This window comes from Ursus americanus, chromosome 1 (assembly GCF_024610735.1).
Source record: "Ursus americanus isolate L20-20 chromosome 1, mUrsAme1.1.p, whole genome shotgun sequence".
NCBI lineage: Eukaryota > Metazoa > Chordata > Mammalia > Carnivora > Ursidae > Ursus > Ursus americanus.
Window position 1 is genome coordinate 41914766 of NC_142127.1, and position 16606 is coordinate 41931371.

At 37.5% G+C, this 16606-nt stretch overlaps 1 protein-coding gene across 3 annotated transcripts in view; it reads right to left on the bottom strand.

Annotated features, from left to right (window-relative positions):
- Positions 1-12406, bottom strand: part of KCNH7 (potassium voltage-gated channel subfamily H member 7) — a 456827-nt gene extending 444421 nt beyond the window's left edge. For all 3 annotated transcript variants that reach the window (XM_087864433.1, XM_087864420.1, XM_087864413.1), the window contains exons 1-2: positions 12285-12406; positions 10379-10609 (exon numbers count right to left, since the gene is read on the bottom strand). In XM_087864433.1, the coding sequence (XP_087720559.1) occupies positions 10379-10609; positions 12285-12360 (307 nt within the window). In that variant the 5' untranslated portion in view covers positions 12361-12406. The remainder of the gene's footprint in view (positions 1-10378; positions 10610-12284) is intronic.
- Between the last annotated feature and the right edge of the window lie 4200 nt (positions 12407-16606).

Here is a 16606-nt window from a genome sequence, read left to right on the forward strand (position 1 = left end):
ATCAGAACAATGGCAAGGATTTGTAAGTATTTTCACTCTGCATATTTGACTAAGGACATCCAGGGAAGGCTGGGATTGCTTCAAACATGCATATATTGTCATAAGAACATGTAGACATGTTGTTTCTTTTATTGACTTGAAGATGTCCTATCAGAATCAGCTGACTAGGTAGGCATTAAAGATCTATCTGGACTGCCCTTACCCCTTTACCTCTCTCCTTCTAGGCTAACCAAAGAAGGGTGATTAGTTGTTAAGTCTTTTCAGGAAGAGCTACAGGTTAAGTATTAGAATAAATTGCTTCATAATATATAAACCACATGGCAGCAAGTTATTAAGTTAGTTAATAAACAATGTAGGTTTGTTAATTTTTACAGTCCTCACATCTAGCAAGACGACTGGCACAGGATGTTGAATGAATGAGACTTCTCTAAAATATGCCACCTGACCTTCTCATTGGTAATGGGCATATCCCTGTGTTCTTTTAAATTTATTTATTTATTGCTCTCTCTCCATTTCCTTTTCTTTTTTTAAATAAGTGCCTTAACAAAAAAGCCCTTCAAAGAGTTCAACACTGAGTGGAAGAGACAGACATAGAAACAAATTATTACAAGATAATTTCCTAAGTGTTCTGACAGAGATAAGAAAAAAACGTTAGAAAATGTAGACAAGGTTGCCTGAGGGCTTTAGAGAAGACCAGGCACAGGAGAGGATGGTGGCCTCTGGACAGATCTCAGAAGCACAAGAGAGCAGGGTGTGCAGCAGAAACGGAGACTGATATTTGGAACCAAGATGAAAAAAATTAAAGGTGTTTTAAATAAACCAGACACTCTCCACACCAGTAAATTTATGAATTTCCCTTTTAAATACTAGTGGTGAATTTTGCCAAATCACATAATTTTTCCAGGAAACAAAACTTTGTTGTGGGAGGAAGTGGATAAGAACACAACAGAGCATCCACACTGAATCACACTACCATATGAGTTTTCTTCCGAACTTCTTAGATAAGGACTAGATAAATAGTAGTTGAGTAGCCCTAACTAAAAATGTCCCCCAAATCTAAATTGACCATATAATTTACAGTTCCAAGTGGGGAAATTTTTAAGAGGAAAAAAGAGTGCCATTAATAATTATGCAAAGATTACAAGCATATACTAACTATCCTCATTCTACTGTAATTGAGCATCCTACCAGATAGAGATACCTTTCGAATGATACAGTCCTGTTTAAAATACAAAACACCTAAGATAAAGCTTGCTTCATTCACTTTTTGGTGCGAATTAATAAATCAGATTCACACCTCAGTTAATCAATAAGAAACCATAATTAAGAACTACAATTAGAACATAAAGTATGGAATAAGTTGAGGTTTAAAAAGTGTACCATTTAGAGGCAATGAAGTTTGCAAGCATAGACAAATTTAGATTTTAAACTGATTTCCACTCTGGTCTGTGATCATCAGTACTTTATTTAACTTCTCTGAATGTCAATTTAACCTGTAAAATGGGATAATATTTATTCCCAAAGCTGTCATGAAAATCAGATAAAGTAATGTCTATAAAAAGCCAGTCACAAGATTGGAACTCAATTAACATTAGTCCTTTGGGAGAAGACTAATAGGGTGGAGGGCTATGGTCTATGAGCTACAACCATGGAACTTAAAACCCAGAGAACACATCTGTGTGTATAAAGGACCTAAATAAATATGTAGTTCAAGATCAGCCGATTAACACTATTAAAGAAAATGGATGGTGCATATAATCAGAAGAAATTTTAATGAATTTAGCTAAGGGAAGTACATGGGAACCTGATGAAAAATTACTTATATAATACATAATGTTGCACAGCTCTGACATTGATTTTTACTGAATTGATGTGATCTTAGTATATTAAAAAATCTAAGGATTATGATTTCAATATATGATCTAACACAAATGGATTTTTATTTTTTCAATATAAATCCTTATTTAGTTTGTCCTAGATTTTATTCTTTACTTGATCTTTGAGATATTGGTTATGAAACCACCACTAATTTTATACTTTAATTTTTGTCATCACACCTATCATCTTGGGTCATTAGTACAGTTTCACTGATTAGAATTAAGAACGGTGTTCTGAACATAAAGGTCAAAAGTCAGCATGAGAAGCAACAGCCATTCTGAGTTGTCTTGAACCCATGCAGTTATTACATGTTTCTCAAAACCAGTATTTCCAACAACATGAAACAATCAATGTCATATCAAAACAAAAAAACCAGACAAATAGAAGCATTCCCAATGATCCTCAGGAAAGAAGAAGAAACAGAACAGGAAGAAAAAAAATCCCAATAAAATCAGCAAAGGTGAGAGTCCACCTTCTACCACAATGTCATCTGACTGATCGCCCAGAGGAAAAGGCAGGTAAGCAAGAGCAGCGTGGCTGGGGCACCCTCGCCAGACCCTGCCTGGCACAATCTAGTTTACATGAGTTCACAAACAGAGCTGACCAAGGGCGACATGCTCTTGTCGCCCACTCTCACTCCTCTCCAGTGCTCACACACCAAGCACCAGCCCGGGTTGTCTTACCCATTTTTCAAAATAAAAAGCAGTCTGAGACTTCTATGAAACAGTGGAAACCACGAAAAGGAGAGTTTGTACACACGCAGACCTACTTTAACGAAGGAAAAGGCACTGGGGGCCTTCTCAGTCACCATTTGAACTGCCCACAGAAAGACTGATTCAGTTTGTTTTTGTCTTTTAAGATTTTATCTATTTGAGAGAGAGAGAGCGAAAGACAGAGAGCATGAGCAGAGAGGCGGGCAGAGAAAGAAGCAGACCCCCCACCCAGCAGGGAGCCCGAAGTAGGGCTCCAATCCAGGACCCCGAGATCATTATCTGAGCCGAAGGCAGACGCTTGACCAACTGAGCCACCCAGGTGCCCCTACTCTGGTTTTCTTAATTAGATATTTCATATAAATTAAACGACTAAGAGAAAGATATGGAATGTTCAGTCATAGCAATAGGAGTGTAGTACTTGGATTTCTCTTAACCCACCTGTGACAAGTGGCAATTTTACCTTAACTATTCAGTAATGGGACAAATTTCCTCCCTATGGTGATTAATGTATTACTGCTGCCTGACTCTACTGTTTCTCAGTAGTTTAGCGCTTTTGCTAAATGCAGATAGTGCAGTAAAGAGAGAGAAGACATTCATTTGACAATCATAATTAATAACAATAATTTTATTATTATTAATAAACTAACTTTATTATTTTAGGTTTAACACTCTCATCATTGAATGGCCCTGAGAGTAAGCTTCACCGTCAATTAAGAATTTTCAAGAAAACACTGAGTAATAAAATGTCATACTAGATATAAAATGCCAACACTGTGTGTCAAATGCAGCAATAAATTCAAGTCAGAAAAGAACAGGAGAGGGGCGCCTGGGTGGCACAGCGGTTGGGCGTCTGCCTTTGGCTCCGGGCGTGATCCTGGCGATCTGGGATCGAGCCCCACATCAGGCTCCTCCGCTATGAGCCTGCTTCTTCCTCTCCCATTCCCCCTGCTGTGTTCCCTCTCTCGCTGGCTGTCTCTCTCTCTATCGAATAAATAAATAAAATCTTAAAATAAAAAAAGAAAGAACAGGACAGGAGAGGACTTTGGGTTTGGCTCTTACAAAGAGATTGCTGGAGATACTATTGAGTCATTTTGATGCGGTGGTGAGCAAGTGACACTAAGGTAACTGGTTAATAATTTTTGATTAATATCTTCTCTCTAATGCTATATTAAATATTTTCTAGCTATTTGCATAGTTATAGGCTACTAAGATCATTTATTCCTTAACTTATAAGCAAAGAAATATAGTCATTGCTAAAATTCAGGTGAAAACTGTTCTTAAGAACATTTTAGAAAGTAAGAAAAATCGAAACATCACATATTCCCTATAGCTCACTTTTGTCAAGATCTCCTGATCTCAATCCATTTGCTTCCCCAGAGCTATGGTGCCATTTCTCATCTTCTCTTCATTCTCTGTGTGAATGCTACTTAAGCACATACTTCAAACCAGATATTCTTCCATATATTCTGGACATAGAAATTAATAAGATTAAATATTTTCTTTGAATGAACTTTAAAAACCAGATCAAATTAACTACAATAATATGTAATGATATGTAGCACATTTCAGGTACTACCCTGAGGGTCAGAACCAAGTGTTGTGAAGACACAGAGGAATGTTAAGTTAAAATTCTGGAGCAGGCAGTGGGGGCATCAGGAAAGACTTCACAGAGTTCTTTTGATCTGTCTTTGGAAGGATGATAATGGTTTCTTTAGGGTGAGAAGCTGAGGGAAAGGCAATCCATTCCATGAGGGTTTCCACTGTTTATTACAGATAAAAGAAAATTTCTGAAGGGTGAGCAAAGCCTTGGTGACATAAAAGAGCAGGGCTTATTTGAGAAACTCAGAGCAGTCAAATACTATTGAAACATAAGATATGTAAGAGAAATGGAGTTGGCAAGATATTCAACTAATTGATATTTATTGAGTACATATTATGGGCAAGAGACCAAGCTAGAAATAATGCTATGTATTTTATTGTATACAACACAACCAATCAGCCTAACAAAGTGGATGTTATTCTCCAAGGACCTATCAAGAAGTTAACTCAGGTGCAAGGAAGGTAAACTTGGACAGACCTGTGAATTCAGCTGCTTACTCTAAACATACCCTACTTAAAAACCCAAGCAAATTCAACTCTGATGGGGACGAAGCATCCTGTTAAAAAGTCTAGGACTTTATTCTGAGAGTCTTAATGAGTTAAGATAGTGTTTTTAAATCAAGGTATATTATAAGTGCATTGAGCAGCAAATATGGCAAAGTTGTTAAGGGCTCAGGCGTAACCACTAACAAGCTGTGTGATTCAGTGAATTAATCTCTCAGGGTCTCGATGCTTTTTCTCATAAAATGGGGACGATGAGAGTATATGTTTTATGAAATTGTTGTATTCATTATTTAATATGTGAAATTCATTTACAATGATGCTTGGCCCCAATAAGTCATCAGTGTATGTGATTCTTGTTTCAGAAATAGCTCTCTGACGGCATTGTAGAGAATGGATTGGGAAGGGAGAAAAACTTCAATCCTCAATATTCTCAAAGAAGAATGAAAAGGGCTTCAACTAGGGCACTCGGCAGTGATAGAAAAGGGAAGGTCACATTGGGAGATATTTCAGATGTAAATATTGAAAGGAATTGGTGACCAGTTGGGTTTAGGGAGGAGAGGGAGGAAAAAACAAAACAGAAAACGATCTGACCCGGAGGTTTCTAGTTTATATGGCCAGATGAATGTTGATGCCTTAACATTTCATACTTCAACTGCTCCTTTCCTGTGAATTAATTATCCTAGGACTCTCCTGGCAGCTGACTGCCAGTAATTGATTTAGTGACTATTTATAGCAAAAAAATAAAAATAAAAACAATGCTGAAAGCCATTAGAAGCCAGAGAAGCCAGTTCCTCCCACTAAGGCTAGCCTATCCCTGTCGCCCTAAACTGACCCTGTTCTCAAGTCCCTTGGGTGTGAAAATAACTGAGCAGTTATCTCTGAAACCTGCAGACTACGCAGTTTCTTTTTAGCACCAGAGCTGCAAGAGGTATGGTGCTGATGGGTGGTAAAAAGGGGACTGATGAGCATAGCCCAACTATAGCTGTGGGACGTTTTGTTTTCATTTGAGACAATAGTAAAGTTTTCAAATTGTGAGGAAGAATGTTTCTAGAGAATTCTTAGTTTCTCAATAAACACACTGATCAAATTTAAGCTCTGTATAATATCCAGAGTCCATGAGATGTTACAAAGTTTAGGTATATGAAAGACAATATTTTAAGATGACCATTACAGTACTCTGTTGGATGAAACATGAGAATGTATAAACAAAAAGTTAAAATGAACACCAAAATAAATTCTAGGCAAGATACTCCCTGAAAATTTTTCTTACTGCTTGAATTACACATACATAGAATATATTTCCATTCTTCTCTAAAAACTATCATCTGGTTCTCTAGTACACAATTCAGAAATTATGAATGTCAAATATTTTACATGTCATATAACTTATATACAACTATCATAAGACTTGTTTTTGAGCTATTAAAGTTTTAAGTAACTACCTTGCTTCTTTAGAAGTTAGTATTACATATAAATGACAAAAGGAGACAGGAAATACACAAAACAAGTTTATTTTACAGTGGGGGGATAGAGGAAGAGTGGTAGTTAACCCTAAATTCTGTTCTCCATTTATATAAAAGCTTCTTCATTTCATAGTCTGTTCTTTTTCCTTTAAAAGCAATTTCACGAAAACATCTTGGGGTTTAGAAGATAGAAGTGAACATTAGTCACTCCATAATACAAATATTCTGAAAGCTGAAGTGAGTGTGTGTCCTCTGTGCATTTCCTCCAATAGGATGTTCCTGTAGTGGCTAAAACATTACCTTACAGAGAGGTGGTGCCACACGGTACACACCTTCACTTTTACTTCCAACAATGCAACACTTTCTATAAGGTCTTTCCAAATAACTCTCAGAGATGGTAGATTTAATGTTATCAAACCAAAACTTCTTTTCAGTTTAGCTGACTCAAACACTGCCTCTGGAACTTTGTCCCAATATGACTGGTGCCCTGTCTGGATGAAGAAAGGACTTCCCTTGGCCTCTTCTCATCCTTTAGTTCTTTGAAAGCAAGGCAAAGGTAGGGACATTTCTGATTTGTTAACAAAATTGCCATTGTACCATGTCTGAGAGCATAATGGCAAAAATATAGGAATGCTCCAACCTCTAAAAATAAAGTATTGTATATGTCCTGTTTTCCTACTGAGTTAAGACCTTTATTTCTTTTGGAGAAACTTACTTTGATTTTCCAAATGTTTAGAGTTGCTTGATAATTTAAGATAAAAATCACAGGTCTACATATGCCTGAATTGGATAACCACTTCAACAGCTAGCTTCATTCCATGATACACTCCAAACCTGACAAGCAAAAAACTGAAAGATGACCGACTTTTCTGTTTCCTTAGTATTAGCATCACCTCCAAACTATGATCTAGTTAATCACTGAAGTGTTTGTTATTCCTCAATCCAATCTAATGCTAAAAAATTGTTTTTATTTTCTAAGTAAGCTCTATGTCCAACGTGGGGCTTGAACTCACAACCCCAAGACCAGGAGCCACATGCCTAACTGACTGAGCCAGCCAGGCACCCCTAAAGAGTTGTGCTTAAAGTGAGTGTATTATATTATTAAAATACATGCCCATCCTTGTATAAGCCTCAGTGTAATTATAGTTTTGTATAATTAGAGCTTTATGTCAAAAGATTTACAGCTTTATCACCTCAAGCAGTATTTCACAGCTGCCAAGAATGATTTATGCAATAATGACTTAAACTGTAAAATAGAATCCTCAAAGGAAGGGCTGTCAAATATTCCTACTGCAAATAACTAGGTTTTTAAAAATTGATATTCTGGTAAACAGCAAGTTCAATTGTACCTGGTAAAATCACAAAAAGTAGGATTGTAGGAAGTGTTGCTTCCTAAGAGTGATCATGCAGCTCATTGTGCACTGCATCTATGTGAACTCATAACACAGATCATGGGTTTAAACTGCTTATAAAGCCACTGGCCAGTCTGAGAAACAAGCTTTCAGAAATAATACCATGCTTATGTTTTTGCTATGCCAGTATGAGTGAATGGAAAAAGTGGAAACAATATCTCAACTTTTTGTTAATTTGCTCATTGTTCTTATTACATTCCTATTATGTTTAATGCACTCTTATTGTATTCCTATAAAGTCCTAAATAGAGAATAAGTAAAGAAAGCATTTACTGAACATACTTAAGAAACCAAAAACCTCCCAAAAGTAAATGACCTCAATAATAAAGAATTAAGGAAGCTTTGAGAGACAAACCAATACAAAATGTTGGTGATTTTACCCCTTCTTGCTTTTATAAATACAGAGTGGTTGGCAGGTCTCTAAGAGGCAAGACTTTCAAAGCATTTGAACTTCACAAGCTCTGACTGAATTTGCAGTTGCCATGTGAATAAAACCAATGCACTTTGAAGATTCTATTCAAGGTATCTGAACTAGTCTCAAAAACACAGGTTGATTACATTCAGAGCAAATAAGTCTGACTCTGTCTTTGTGATCTAAAAAGGTCATAAAGTTAATCTTTCTCTTTGGAAAAAGAAAAAAAAAAAAGCTTGGCCCATCATCTCATGTATCCCCTATTAATAAAAGTGAAATAGGCAGCATTTGTCATTAGCTCTAACAATTACCAAGTCCTTGTAGACTGAGTCAAATCTGAAAATAAAGCCAACAGAAGCAAAATCATCACCAAAGGTTGATATTTATATCCCTAAACAAGCTTTCAAGAAAATCCTCATCTAAAACAAGAAGGTTTTAATTCATATAACCAAGTGCATCCCTCAGTAGAAAGATTTGCATTAGTCAATATACCAGCATCTTCACTGTAAAAACTTTCACATTCATGTTTGTGATTCCACATTTACTTGCCTTTCTTAGGTGTTTTGAGATAACTTTACACACTTACATTGCACAAGTCACACAAGGTTTTTGAAATATCACCATTCTACTTGCTGTATAATAAATAACAACTTTCATTTCAGAATTTTGTCTGAAAAATATGGTGAGTATCTAAGTGATCCTAACAGTCCAGGTTCATTTTATACTTAAATTCTATAAGTTAAAAAAAAATTCTGAAATGTCTCAAAAAACATAATGACCAAATGCGGACCAACATGCCCTGTATAACTACAATATAAACTGTGTCAACATTATGATAAATATTCAGATGGGAAAAAAATGTCAGACATTTAAATTATTCCAAAAGCCCGAATTGTTGGCATCAGATACACGCACAAAAAAGATGAGTTGCATTTGGGTAGTGAGAGCCTTAGTCCAAGAAATGCTTTCAAGACAACAGAGCAATTAGGCTATTTCTAGCAAGCCAACACTGCTGATTGAAAAGTTGGGGGGGGGGATGAGAAGAACTTTAAAAACAATTTCTATGTTGGCTAATAATCATATAATTGTTTTCATTCTAGATTAAAGTTATACAAACCTGTTTTTCTAATCATAGTTTGTCACATTTACTCATTCAAGTCAATATTAAGGAAAATCTTGTAGTTAATTACATTTTCTATCATAAAATATTTAATTGTAAGAAAACAAGAGGAAGAGTTAAACCTTTTCCGTGATAAAATTTCTGTTGTGTATTTTATCAAATGATGAATCAGTATATGATATAAGCTATAACACATCACTCATTTTCTCATTTGCAAGACTTAAGGGTTTCCTAAAAATCTGACTAGATATGCCTCTGTCTCACCAATTTTTGTCAATGGCTGAAAAAAATGATAAAGCAACATCAATAAAACTAACTACAACATGCATTTTTAACTGAATTATCTTTAAGCACTAAATTTTCAAATATCAGTAAGTGTGCAAAATTTGAGAATGTGTATTCTTTTAAATGGGTATATGTGAATATTCATACATGTGAGTTCATATATTATAAATGGTGTATTTAATGAATGCATGTCTATTAAATGAGTATTTTTTTTGAGAACTATTATAGGTCTAACATATTTTGCTCACATAGCAAGCCTGAAAGAAGAAGGAGTGCCCTTGAAGTTGAGATATGACCTTAAGTTGGAGATGCCAGTTTTGTTGCAGCTGAAAAATGAGTACAAATAACTCTACAGTATCATAGTTCCTTTTGTCCATTTCCTATTTAGGACGATTCTTGAATACATGAACAGCTTTTATTATTTGAATATACATAGGTTTACTAGACCAATTTTTGAAGTTCTTATATATCACCCTAATGTCGTATAAAAAGGAGCAAAAGAAACAAGAGGTGTTGCCTATCAAATAAAGCTGAAAGCCAAGAAACATTTATAACTGCAATAGTTGTAGTTGCAGATATACAGTTTTCAACAAGATTTTGCTCTGTGAAATATTTTCAATTTCAAGCAAATAAAACTCCATATTTCTCTCCTACCAAATACATATCAATGCAATCAGTAAATTATTGGCCTTTATTTTATTCCCTAGGAAGGGAGAGAGTAAGACTGATTCGTGGCACTTTGTCCTCAGTGATAGTAAGCTACTACACTTTTGAAGAGTACAGAGTACCCTTATTCAAAGAGGAAATTTTTCCTACTAGTCCACTAATGACAGTATTCAGATTTTTTGAATCCTAAAATATACAAAATATATGCAGAAAATATCTACAACTGAATATTTGGAGCTTCTCTGCACAGGAACTTTTAGTAATCAGTTGTCAAAATTTCATTTCAATGGAATCAAATAAAAAGCATTCTAAATAGATGAACTTTACCATTTTTGTGATAATAGGTGACCTCCACTTTCCTCTCCTCTGACCCCAGCAATGCCTGGGCAATCTGGGCAATATCATGCCTCTTGGTCTCAGGCCCATGGAGAAAGTCACAGGTGCACGGCTTTTGCATGACATCTGGCCTGGAGAAACCAGTCATCTCGCAGAACCCATCGTTGCAGTAGATGATGGCACAGTTTTGCACTCTGGCATTTGCAATGATAAATTTTTTATCTGTAATGAGAAGATAGTAAGGCATCTTTTAAAGAGCTTCCACAAGATTTTCATAAACACTGGAGCAAATTGTTGCATAATAGGAGATCTGAAATGTAGGTGCTTCCCAAATTGCTAAGTGCCCAGGGTTTTGAAAGGAAAAAAACAAAAATCCTAAATGTGAAATTAATGGTCCTAAATAGTTTTAACAAAAAGTATTAAGGAACCACTCTTCAAATTTTGAGAATGTAATTTCCCAAATAGACTAGTTCTCAAGCCTGTGACTCCCAAAGGTCCTAAGACACACTCAAACAAGCAGTTGTCCCATTGATATTTCCAGAATGCCATTTAATTGTAAAATAAATATTTTCAAAGCCAAACAATGAAACACCTTGCAGCTGACAGATTTCTCACCTCAACACTGGCCCTTAAAAGTACAACTTTCTCAAAGTAGCTATTATTTTTGGATTTGGCTTTTCTCTATTCCCCTAAGGCATGCTACACACTCATCATGTTAAAAAACAAAACAAAAAAAAACATGAAACTATTAGCAGTAAAACTATCTCATGTTAATTAACAGTTCAATAATTCAAAGATTCACCTTTCATAATATATATTTCCAGAAGATAAAAATATTTACACATACACAGTAAATATCATGTTAACACCTTTTCACTTTTACTTTGGGAGAACCTTGAATTCTTGTGTAGTAGTAGGTATTTTAATACAAAGGGCTTATTAAATTTTGATCATAAATTATATTTACTATTTCCAGATAGAATGTGAACAGGATACATTAGTTTATTTTGTACACAAGGTACTATATCCTCATGTCACTAACTACAGTGCCAAAATAACTGCAAAATGTACAACATAACTGTGTGTTAATGTATTTTTAAGGAAATGTTGAATATAAATTAACAAGGATATCAAATTAATATATTTATATAACAATAATTCATTCCTTATAGTTAGTCCACATGAGAATGTTGAATTTCTCCGCATTCAGTTGTGGGATTTACTTACTACATTTCAATTTTCAAATTTCTTGATGGAAATTTAAGGAAATGATAAAGGGGCAGAAATATTGCTTTGAATAATGAACCATTTGCATTGGGAACTAGTACGGATCAGATATTGCTTTTTCCAAATTATCCTTCTTGGGATATATTTACATTGATTCAATGCAAAGTTTAGCTTCTATAAACTAACAGCAAGCAAGCATCCCTGTCATACCACAGCTTTGCAATTTAACCAAGGTAAAATATAGTTTGCATAGCCATTTACATCGCTGCTACCATTTACATTCTCTTGTTCCAGTAGTATGCTCTGCCCTACTCCTGACTTTCAAAAAGTGTACAATTAGACAGCCTCAAAATATATGACCATGTTATACTAGTACGTTCCCTTTAAGATAGTAGAAGAGTAGGACATTAAGTAGCAAGGCGGATAATGGAACAGTGGGAGAAGAGGATCAGATTGCCTCCTATAATGGAGACCATAATCTAAAATGTAAATCAGAATTAATATCTGGGGGAGAACACTCCTGCTGCCATTCGAACCTCCTGGCTCGGTTTCACAGCCTGTTAACTTGAAAGAGCCCGGAGTTGCCGGCTCCTCAGCCTGTACGCTGCGAACGCCAAGTGCACTGTCAAAGCAGAAAGCGAGGGAGAGAGAAGAGAACAAATGAACTTACTTTGCCCTTCAAATTTCCGTATGATGGTCCCCAAAAATGTGTTTTGTGGTGCCACATGCCCCCTGCGAACAGGCATGTTGACCCCGGTCTTCCGAGGAGCGCTCCCCCCGAGCTCTGGAGTTCTCCCGGGATCTCTCCTCGGCTAGAGCCCAGGCCAGCGCGCGAGCCGCTCTTTGTGGCAGAGCATCCTCTTTTGAAACCAGAAATCTCTTCCCATTAGCACCACTTCTAGACACCCGCTTTCCCCAGCGGAGTCCAATCCATCCCCTTCACCTTCCGGAGGGGGCCTCGCACCGGACTGCCGCGGGTGAGAGGGTTTGGGGGTGGGGAGAGGGAAGGAGGCGGGGTGAGGGGGGGTGGCGGGGGAGGGAGGGAGGGAGCGGTGGGGGTGGGGTGGGGTGGGAGGGGGGCGGGGAGTCACAAGGGCAATCGATCTGTTTCTCTTCTCCCAAACAGCGCCAATTTCCCAGTGCAAATGGGCTTAACCTGGCGGTTGCCCAGAGCTGTGAGGATGGCTGAGGGGGGATGGAAGACTCGTGCGGCTTTTGCAGGAAGGCGAGAAAGAAAAGGAGGCTGGGGGGTTGGGGGGAGTTGACGTTTCTATCCCCGCCCTCTCCCCTACACACACACACACACACACACACACACACACACACACACTCGCACACACTCGCGCGCACACACACACACACACAGGCGCGCGCGCGCGCGCGCACACACACACACACACACACACACACACCCTTTATCCCGAGAGCTTGGGCGCCGCCACAGCTCGGATTACTCAAGCGTGCTTTAGCGGAAGCCAGCCAAGAAATCTCCAAAACTCAGTGACAAACAGCTACTCTGGGAAGGTGATCTATCTCCACGGCCACCAGCCACAGGGTTCCATCCCTGAGCTCCTCACGCCGCAGTAGCTAAAAACACCCTTAGCTGCAAAGAAAAGACAGGTGGGAAAACAGTCCTTCAGTGAGGACTGTTTCTAAGCTCTGGTGGCGTTTGGGAGTTTGAAGAGTGAGGATGAGCCACTTAAGGGTGCAGGTTTAGCCTGAGGGTGCAGCTCGGATCTCTTGGACTCCGCGGAGGTGGGCGCCGAAGCCCTAGCTGAATTGTCACTCCTGTCCCTGCACGGAGCTGAGCTGAGTCTCCCAAAGACTAAAGGCTGCTGGCGCCGCCGCTGGGCATGCCCGGTTTCATTGCTTGAACCCCTGAGAAGTTACAACGTTGGGGGTTGATTGGGTCTCTAGGTGCTGAAGGCTGCGAGAAAGATGGGAAGGCCAAAGACTGTGGGAGCAACTGGTACAAAACAAGGAAAAGTGTTTGAAATGGGCGAGGCTGGGCGCAAGGGGGAAGGAACAAAAGGTGGGTGGGGCTAAGAGTTACCAGCCTTGGTGTGACCTCCAATGCCACTTATCTTCTCAACACACTAGGAACACCATTCTACTTAATCTCTTACACTATTTCTAAGAAATTATCTCGTTTAGGATGGGAAACGGTTCAAGGAGCAGAACAGAGTTCTCTTCGTTTTTGTTTCTCAGAGCCTGCCAAGGCAGGAATCCCATGTTATGCATACACTTCTGTCCAAATAGTCCTCCTGGAGACTTAAGAAATCAAATGTAACAAGTCATGCCAGAAGAGAGTGTTTCCTAAGTTGTTTTTTCTAGTTTTTCTTGCTTTGTTTCCTTTCATTTATGTTATCTCCTTTAGCCTAATAGTTTCCCTCCACATCCCTTTCTCTAAATGGAATTTACTACTGCTACAACCTACAGAACTACTAGAATACCGACAAACATCTTGTTTCCAGCTGTTGATAAAAGTCCTAAATCCTCTATAAAAACACGTAGCTGCATGACAGTGTTCGGGGTTCTTGCAACTCATTAGCCTGTTTTGCCTGTGCCTTGAATTAGTCGGGTTCATATTTTCTCAGTTACAAACTCAAATCTGAAGTAAAAAAAAAAAAATGAGGATGGAACTGAAAAGGGTTGAGAGAGAGGTTTAGATTAGGAAGGTGAATCATGTGGATTGCAATAAATAACGAGGAAATAAACATAACGACTTTAACTTCATGTTGCAGAAAGCACAGCCAAGAAAAAAAAATCCCCCCTAAACAACCTCAAAAAAAAAAAACAAAATAACCCCCAACAACCCAAGCAATTCTTACCCTTTCATGTCAGAGTAATGAAAATGAATTAGAAACATAAGACATTGCCTGGGAATGTTGAATTTGCAGGTTAATTAGCTTTACTTAAAAAAAGAAGCAATCTATGACAACCCATAGGCTCTTATGGTAGCTTGGGCTTTCTTGAATCTGTACAGTTCCCTCTCTCGGAACATAAAAAGGCAAGCTCCTCCAACGTACAGCTTTATTTTCTTCCCTTTTGCAGTGTAAGTAGATGACTCTATCATTCCGTTTCCTGGCTGCAGCTGGGCGTGTGAAACGCTGGAGTTCCTCTCCCAGGTGTTAAACGTGTGGAGCTATCCGTGGTGCTGACTCCGACTCTGCCGTTAGGAACTGCTCTCTGCCTACATCCAGCCACAGACAATACAACCGCAAACTCAGGCAAGTGGCCCTGATACATTCACATAACACTACTTGTCTTCACTAAATACCCACAGAAACAGTGCTATTTGCACTTCATATGTAAAATACCTTCTTTTTCTACTTATCTTGTTAGCTAAATCCAAGCTCAAATGCATTCTTCCCAAGATGCATCAAGAACTCCAGAGGAAACAGTGCCTGGATGGCTCAGTGAGTTGAGTGTCCAACTCTTCATCTCAGCTCAGGTGATCTCACGATTGTCAGTTCAAGCTCCGCATTGGAGCTACTTACAAAAAAAAAAAAAAATGAACTCCAGAGAAAACTGAACAAACTTCATATTGTGCAGATTGTAATTAAGGTCTCAGGTACACTATAAAGGCATAATCAATTAACAGTAAGTTATGGCAAGGTCATACGGCAAATTATTCCTTTTTTTTCAAATCACAAGTAAATTCAGTGAGTGAATATTGCTTTAAAGGGAAATAGGCATTTCCAAATGCAGTTTGAAACAGATTTATCTGCCATATGACAAGATGTATTGACATGCAAAAGGTAACAGTGCAAACTGTTTCTAGTATGAATTTGATACTTTCACAGTTTGTTGAGTCTCAAAACCCTTGAATTCTTCCTTAAAGGTGGAAAAGTGGCTGCTTCAAGAGAAAAAGTGGCTTTTTGCTCCCTGATATATTATTTCTTTCTCTACAACCTTCAGAGTGGTCTCTGTTTGTTTGTTTTTTTTTTTTTTTTCTGAGTAATTAAACACATGATAGTTGAAGTTCCATTGTCTGTGTTCATATTAGCAATCTCTGTGGGCTTCACATTTTTCCTGACCTCATTTATCTCTAAGATTAGTTCTATTAAGGATTCAGTGTAAGATCATAGGACATTCTATAACCTATGTATTGTAATTGATTGATCTGAGCAGAAGATTAAAGGCATCCTGTTTCTAAATTACCCCAGTAATCGTATTCATGCATTATACATTGGTACAGTGGAGACAAGTACATCAATCTATATTCAGCCAATAATAGAATCAAACCAGAGGATGGTAATCATTGCTCCATGCTGGCTGGAAAATTACCCCTCCCCTCATCCCCGCCATCTATAAAAGCACACTTTAGCTATTGTTTTGAAGCCAGATTTTGTAAGTTTTTGGTATTTGGGGATTTTTTTTTTGGAAGTCCAAATATTGAACAAAGCACATGAATTCAACATTAAAATCCTATCAAGTCTATAGTTCAACACTCAACACAATCTACTTATGGGCAATGATACAGAATAGATTTCGATATATTCTTAAAACTACTTAATTGTTCCTGTTACTGTAAGATTAAGTAGTTTAGTATTTATAGTATGTTAGAAAGTTTGTAACAATGTTTACCACATAGTAAGTACTCCATAAATTTCATACACACAAAATTCTGTATACAGATCCACTGAATTAATGAAGCCCTGTTTAAGAACTCTGTATTTGCAATTATTTAAGTATTATACATTAATGCTTGAATCTTTAAGTTAATAGTAGCAACCATTATGGGCTATTTAAGTGGCATTCTTATACTGACAAAGAATAAAAATTTCTGAAATCAAATAAGCAATGTAATTTGTTTCATATTTTTGGAATGATGTAGAATACAAATCAATGAAATTAAAGTGAAATCTTAATTTGGCAAAATTAGTTTAATAATCTCATGAGCATAATGCAGCATTACAGAGATTATTTTAATGTGACCTTCTATGGGGGTCCTAGGTATTATTCTAGTAACTGGGTCACATTTAACCT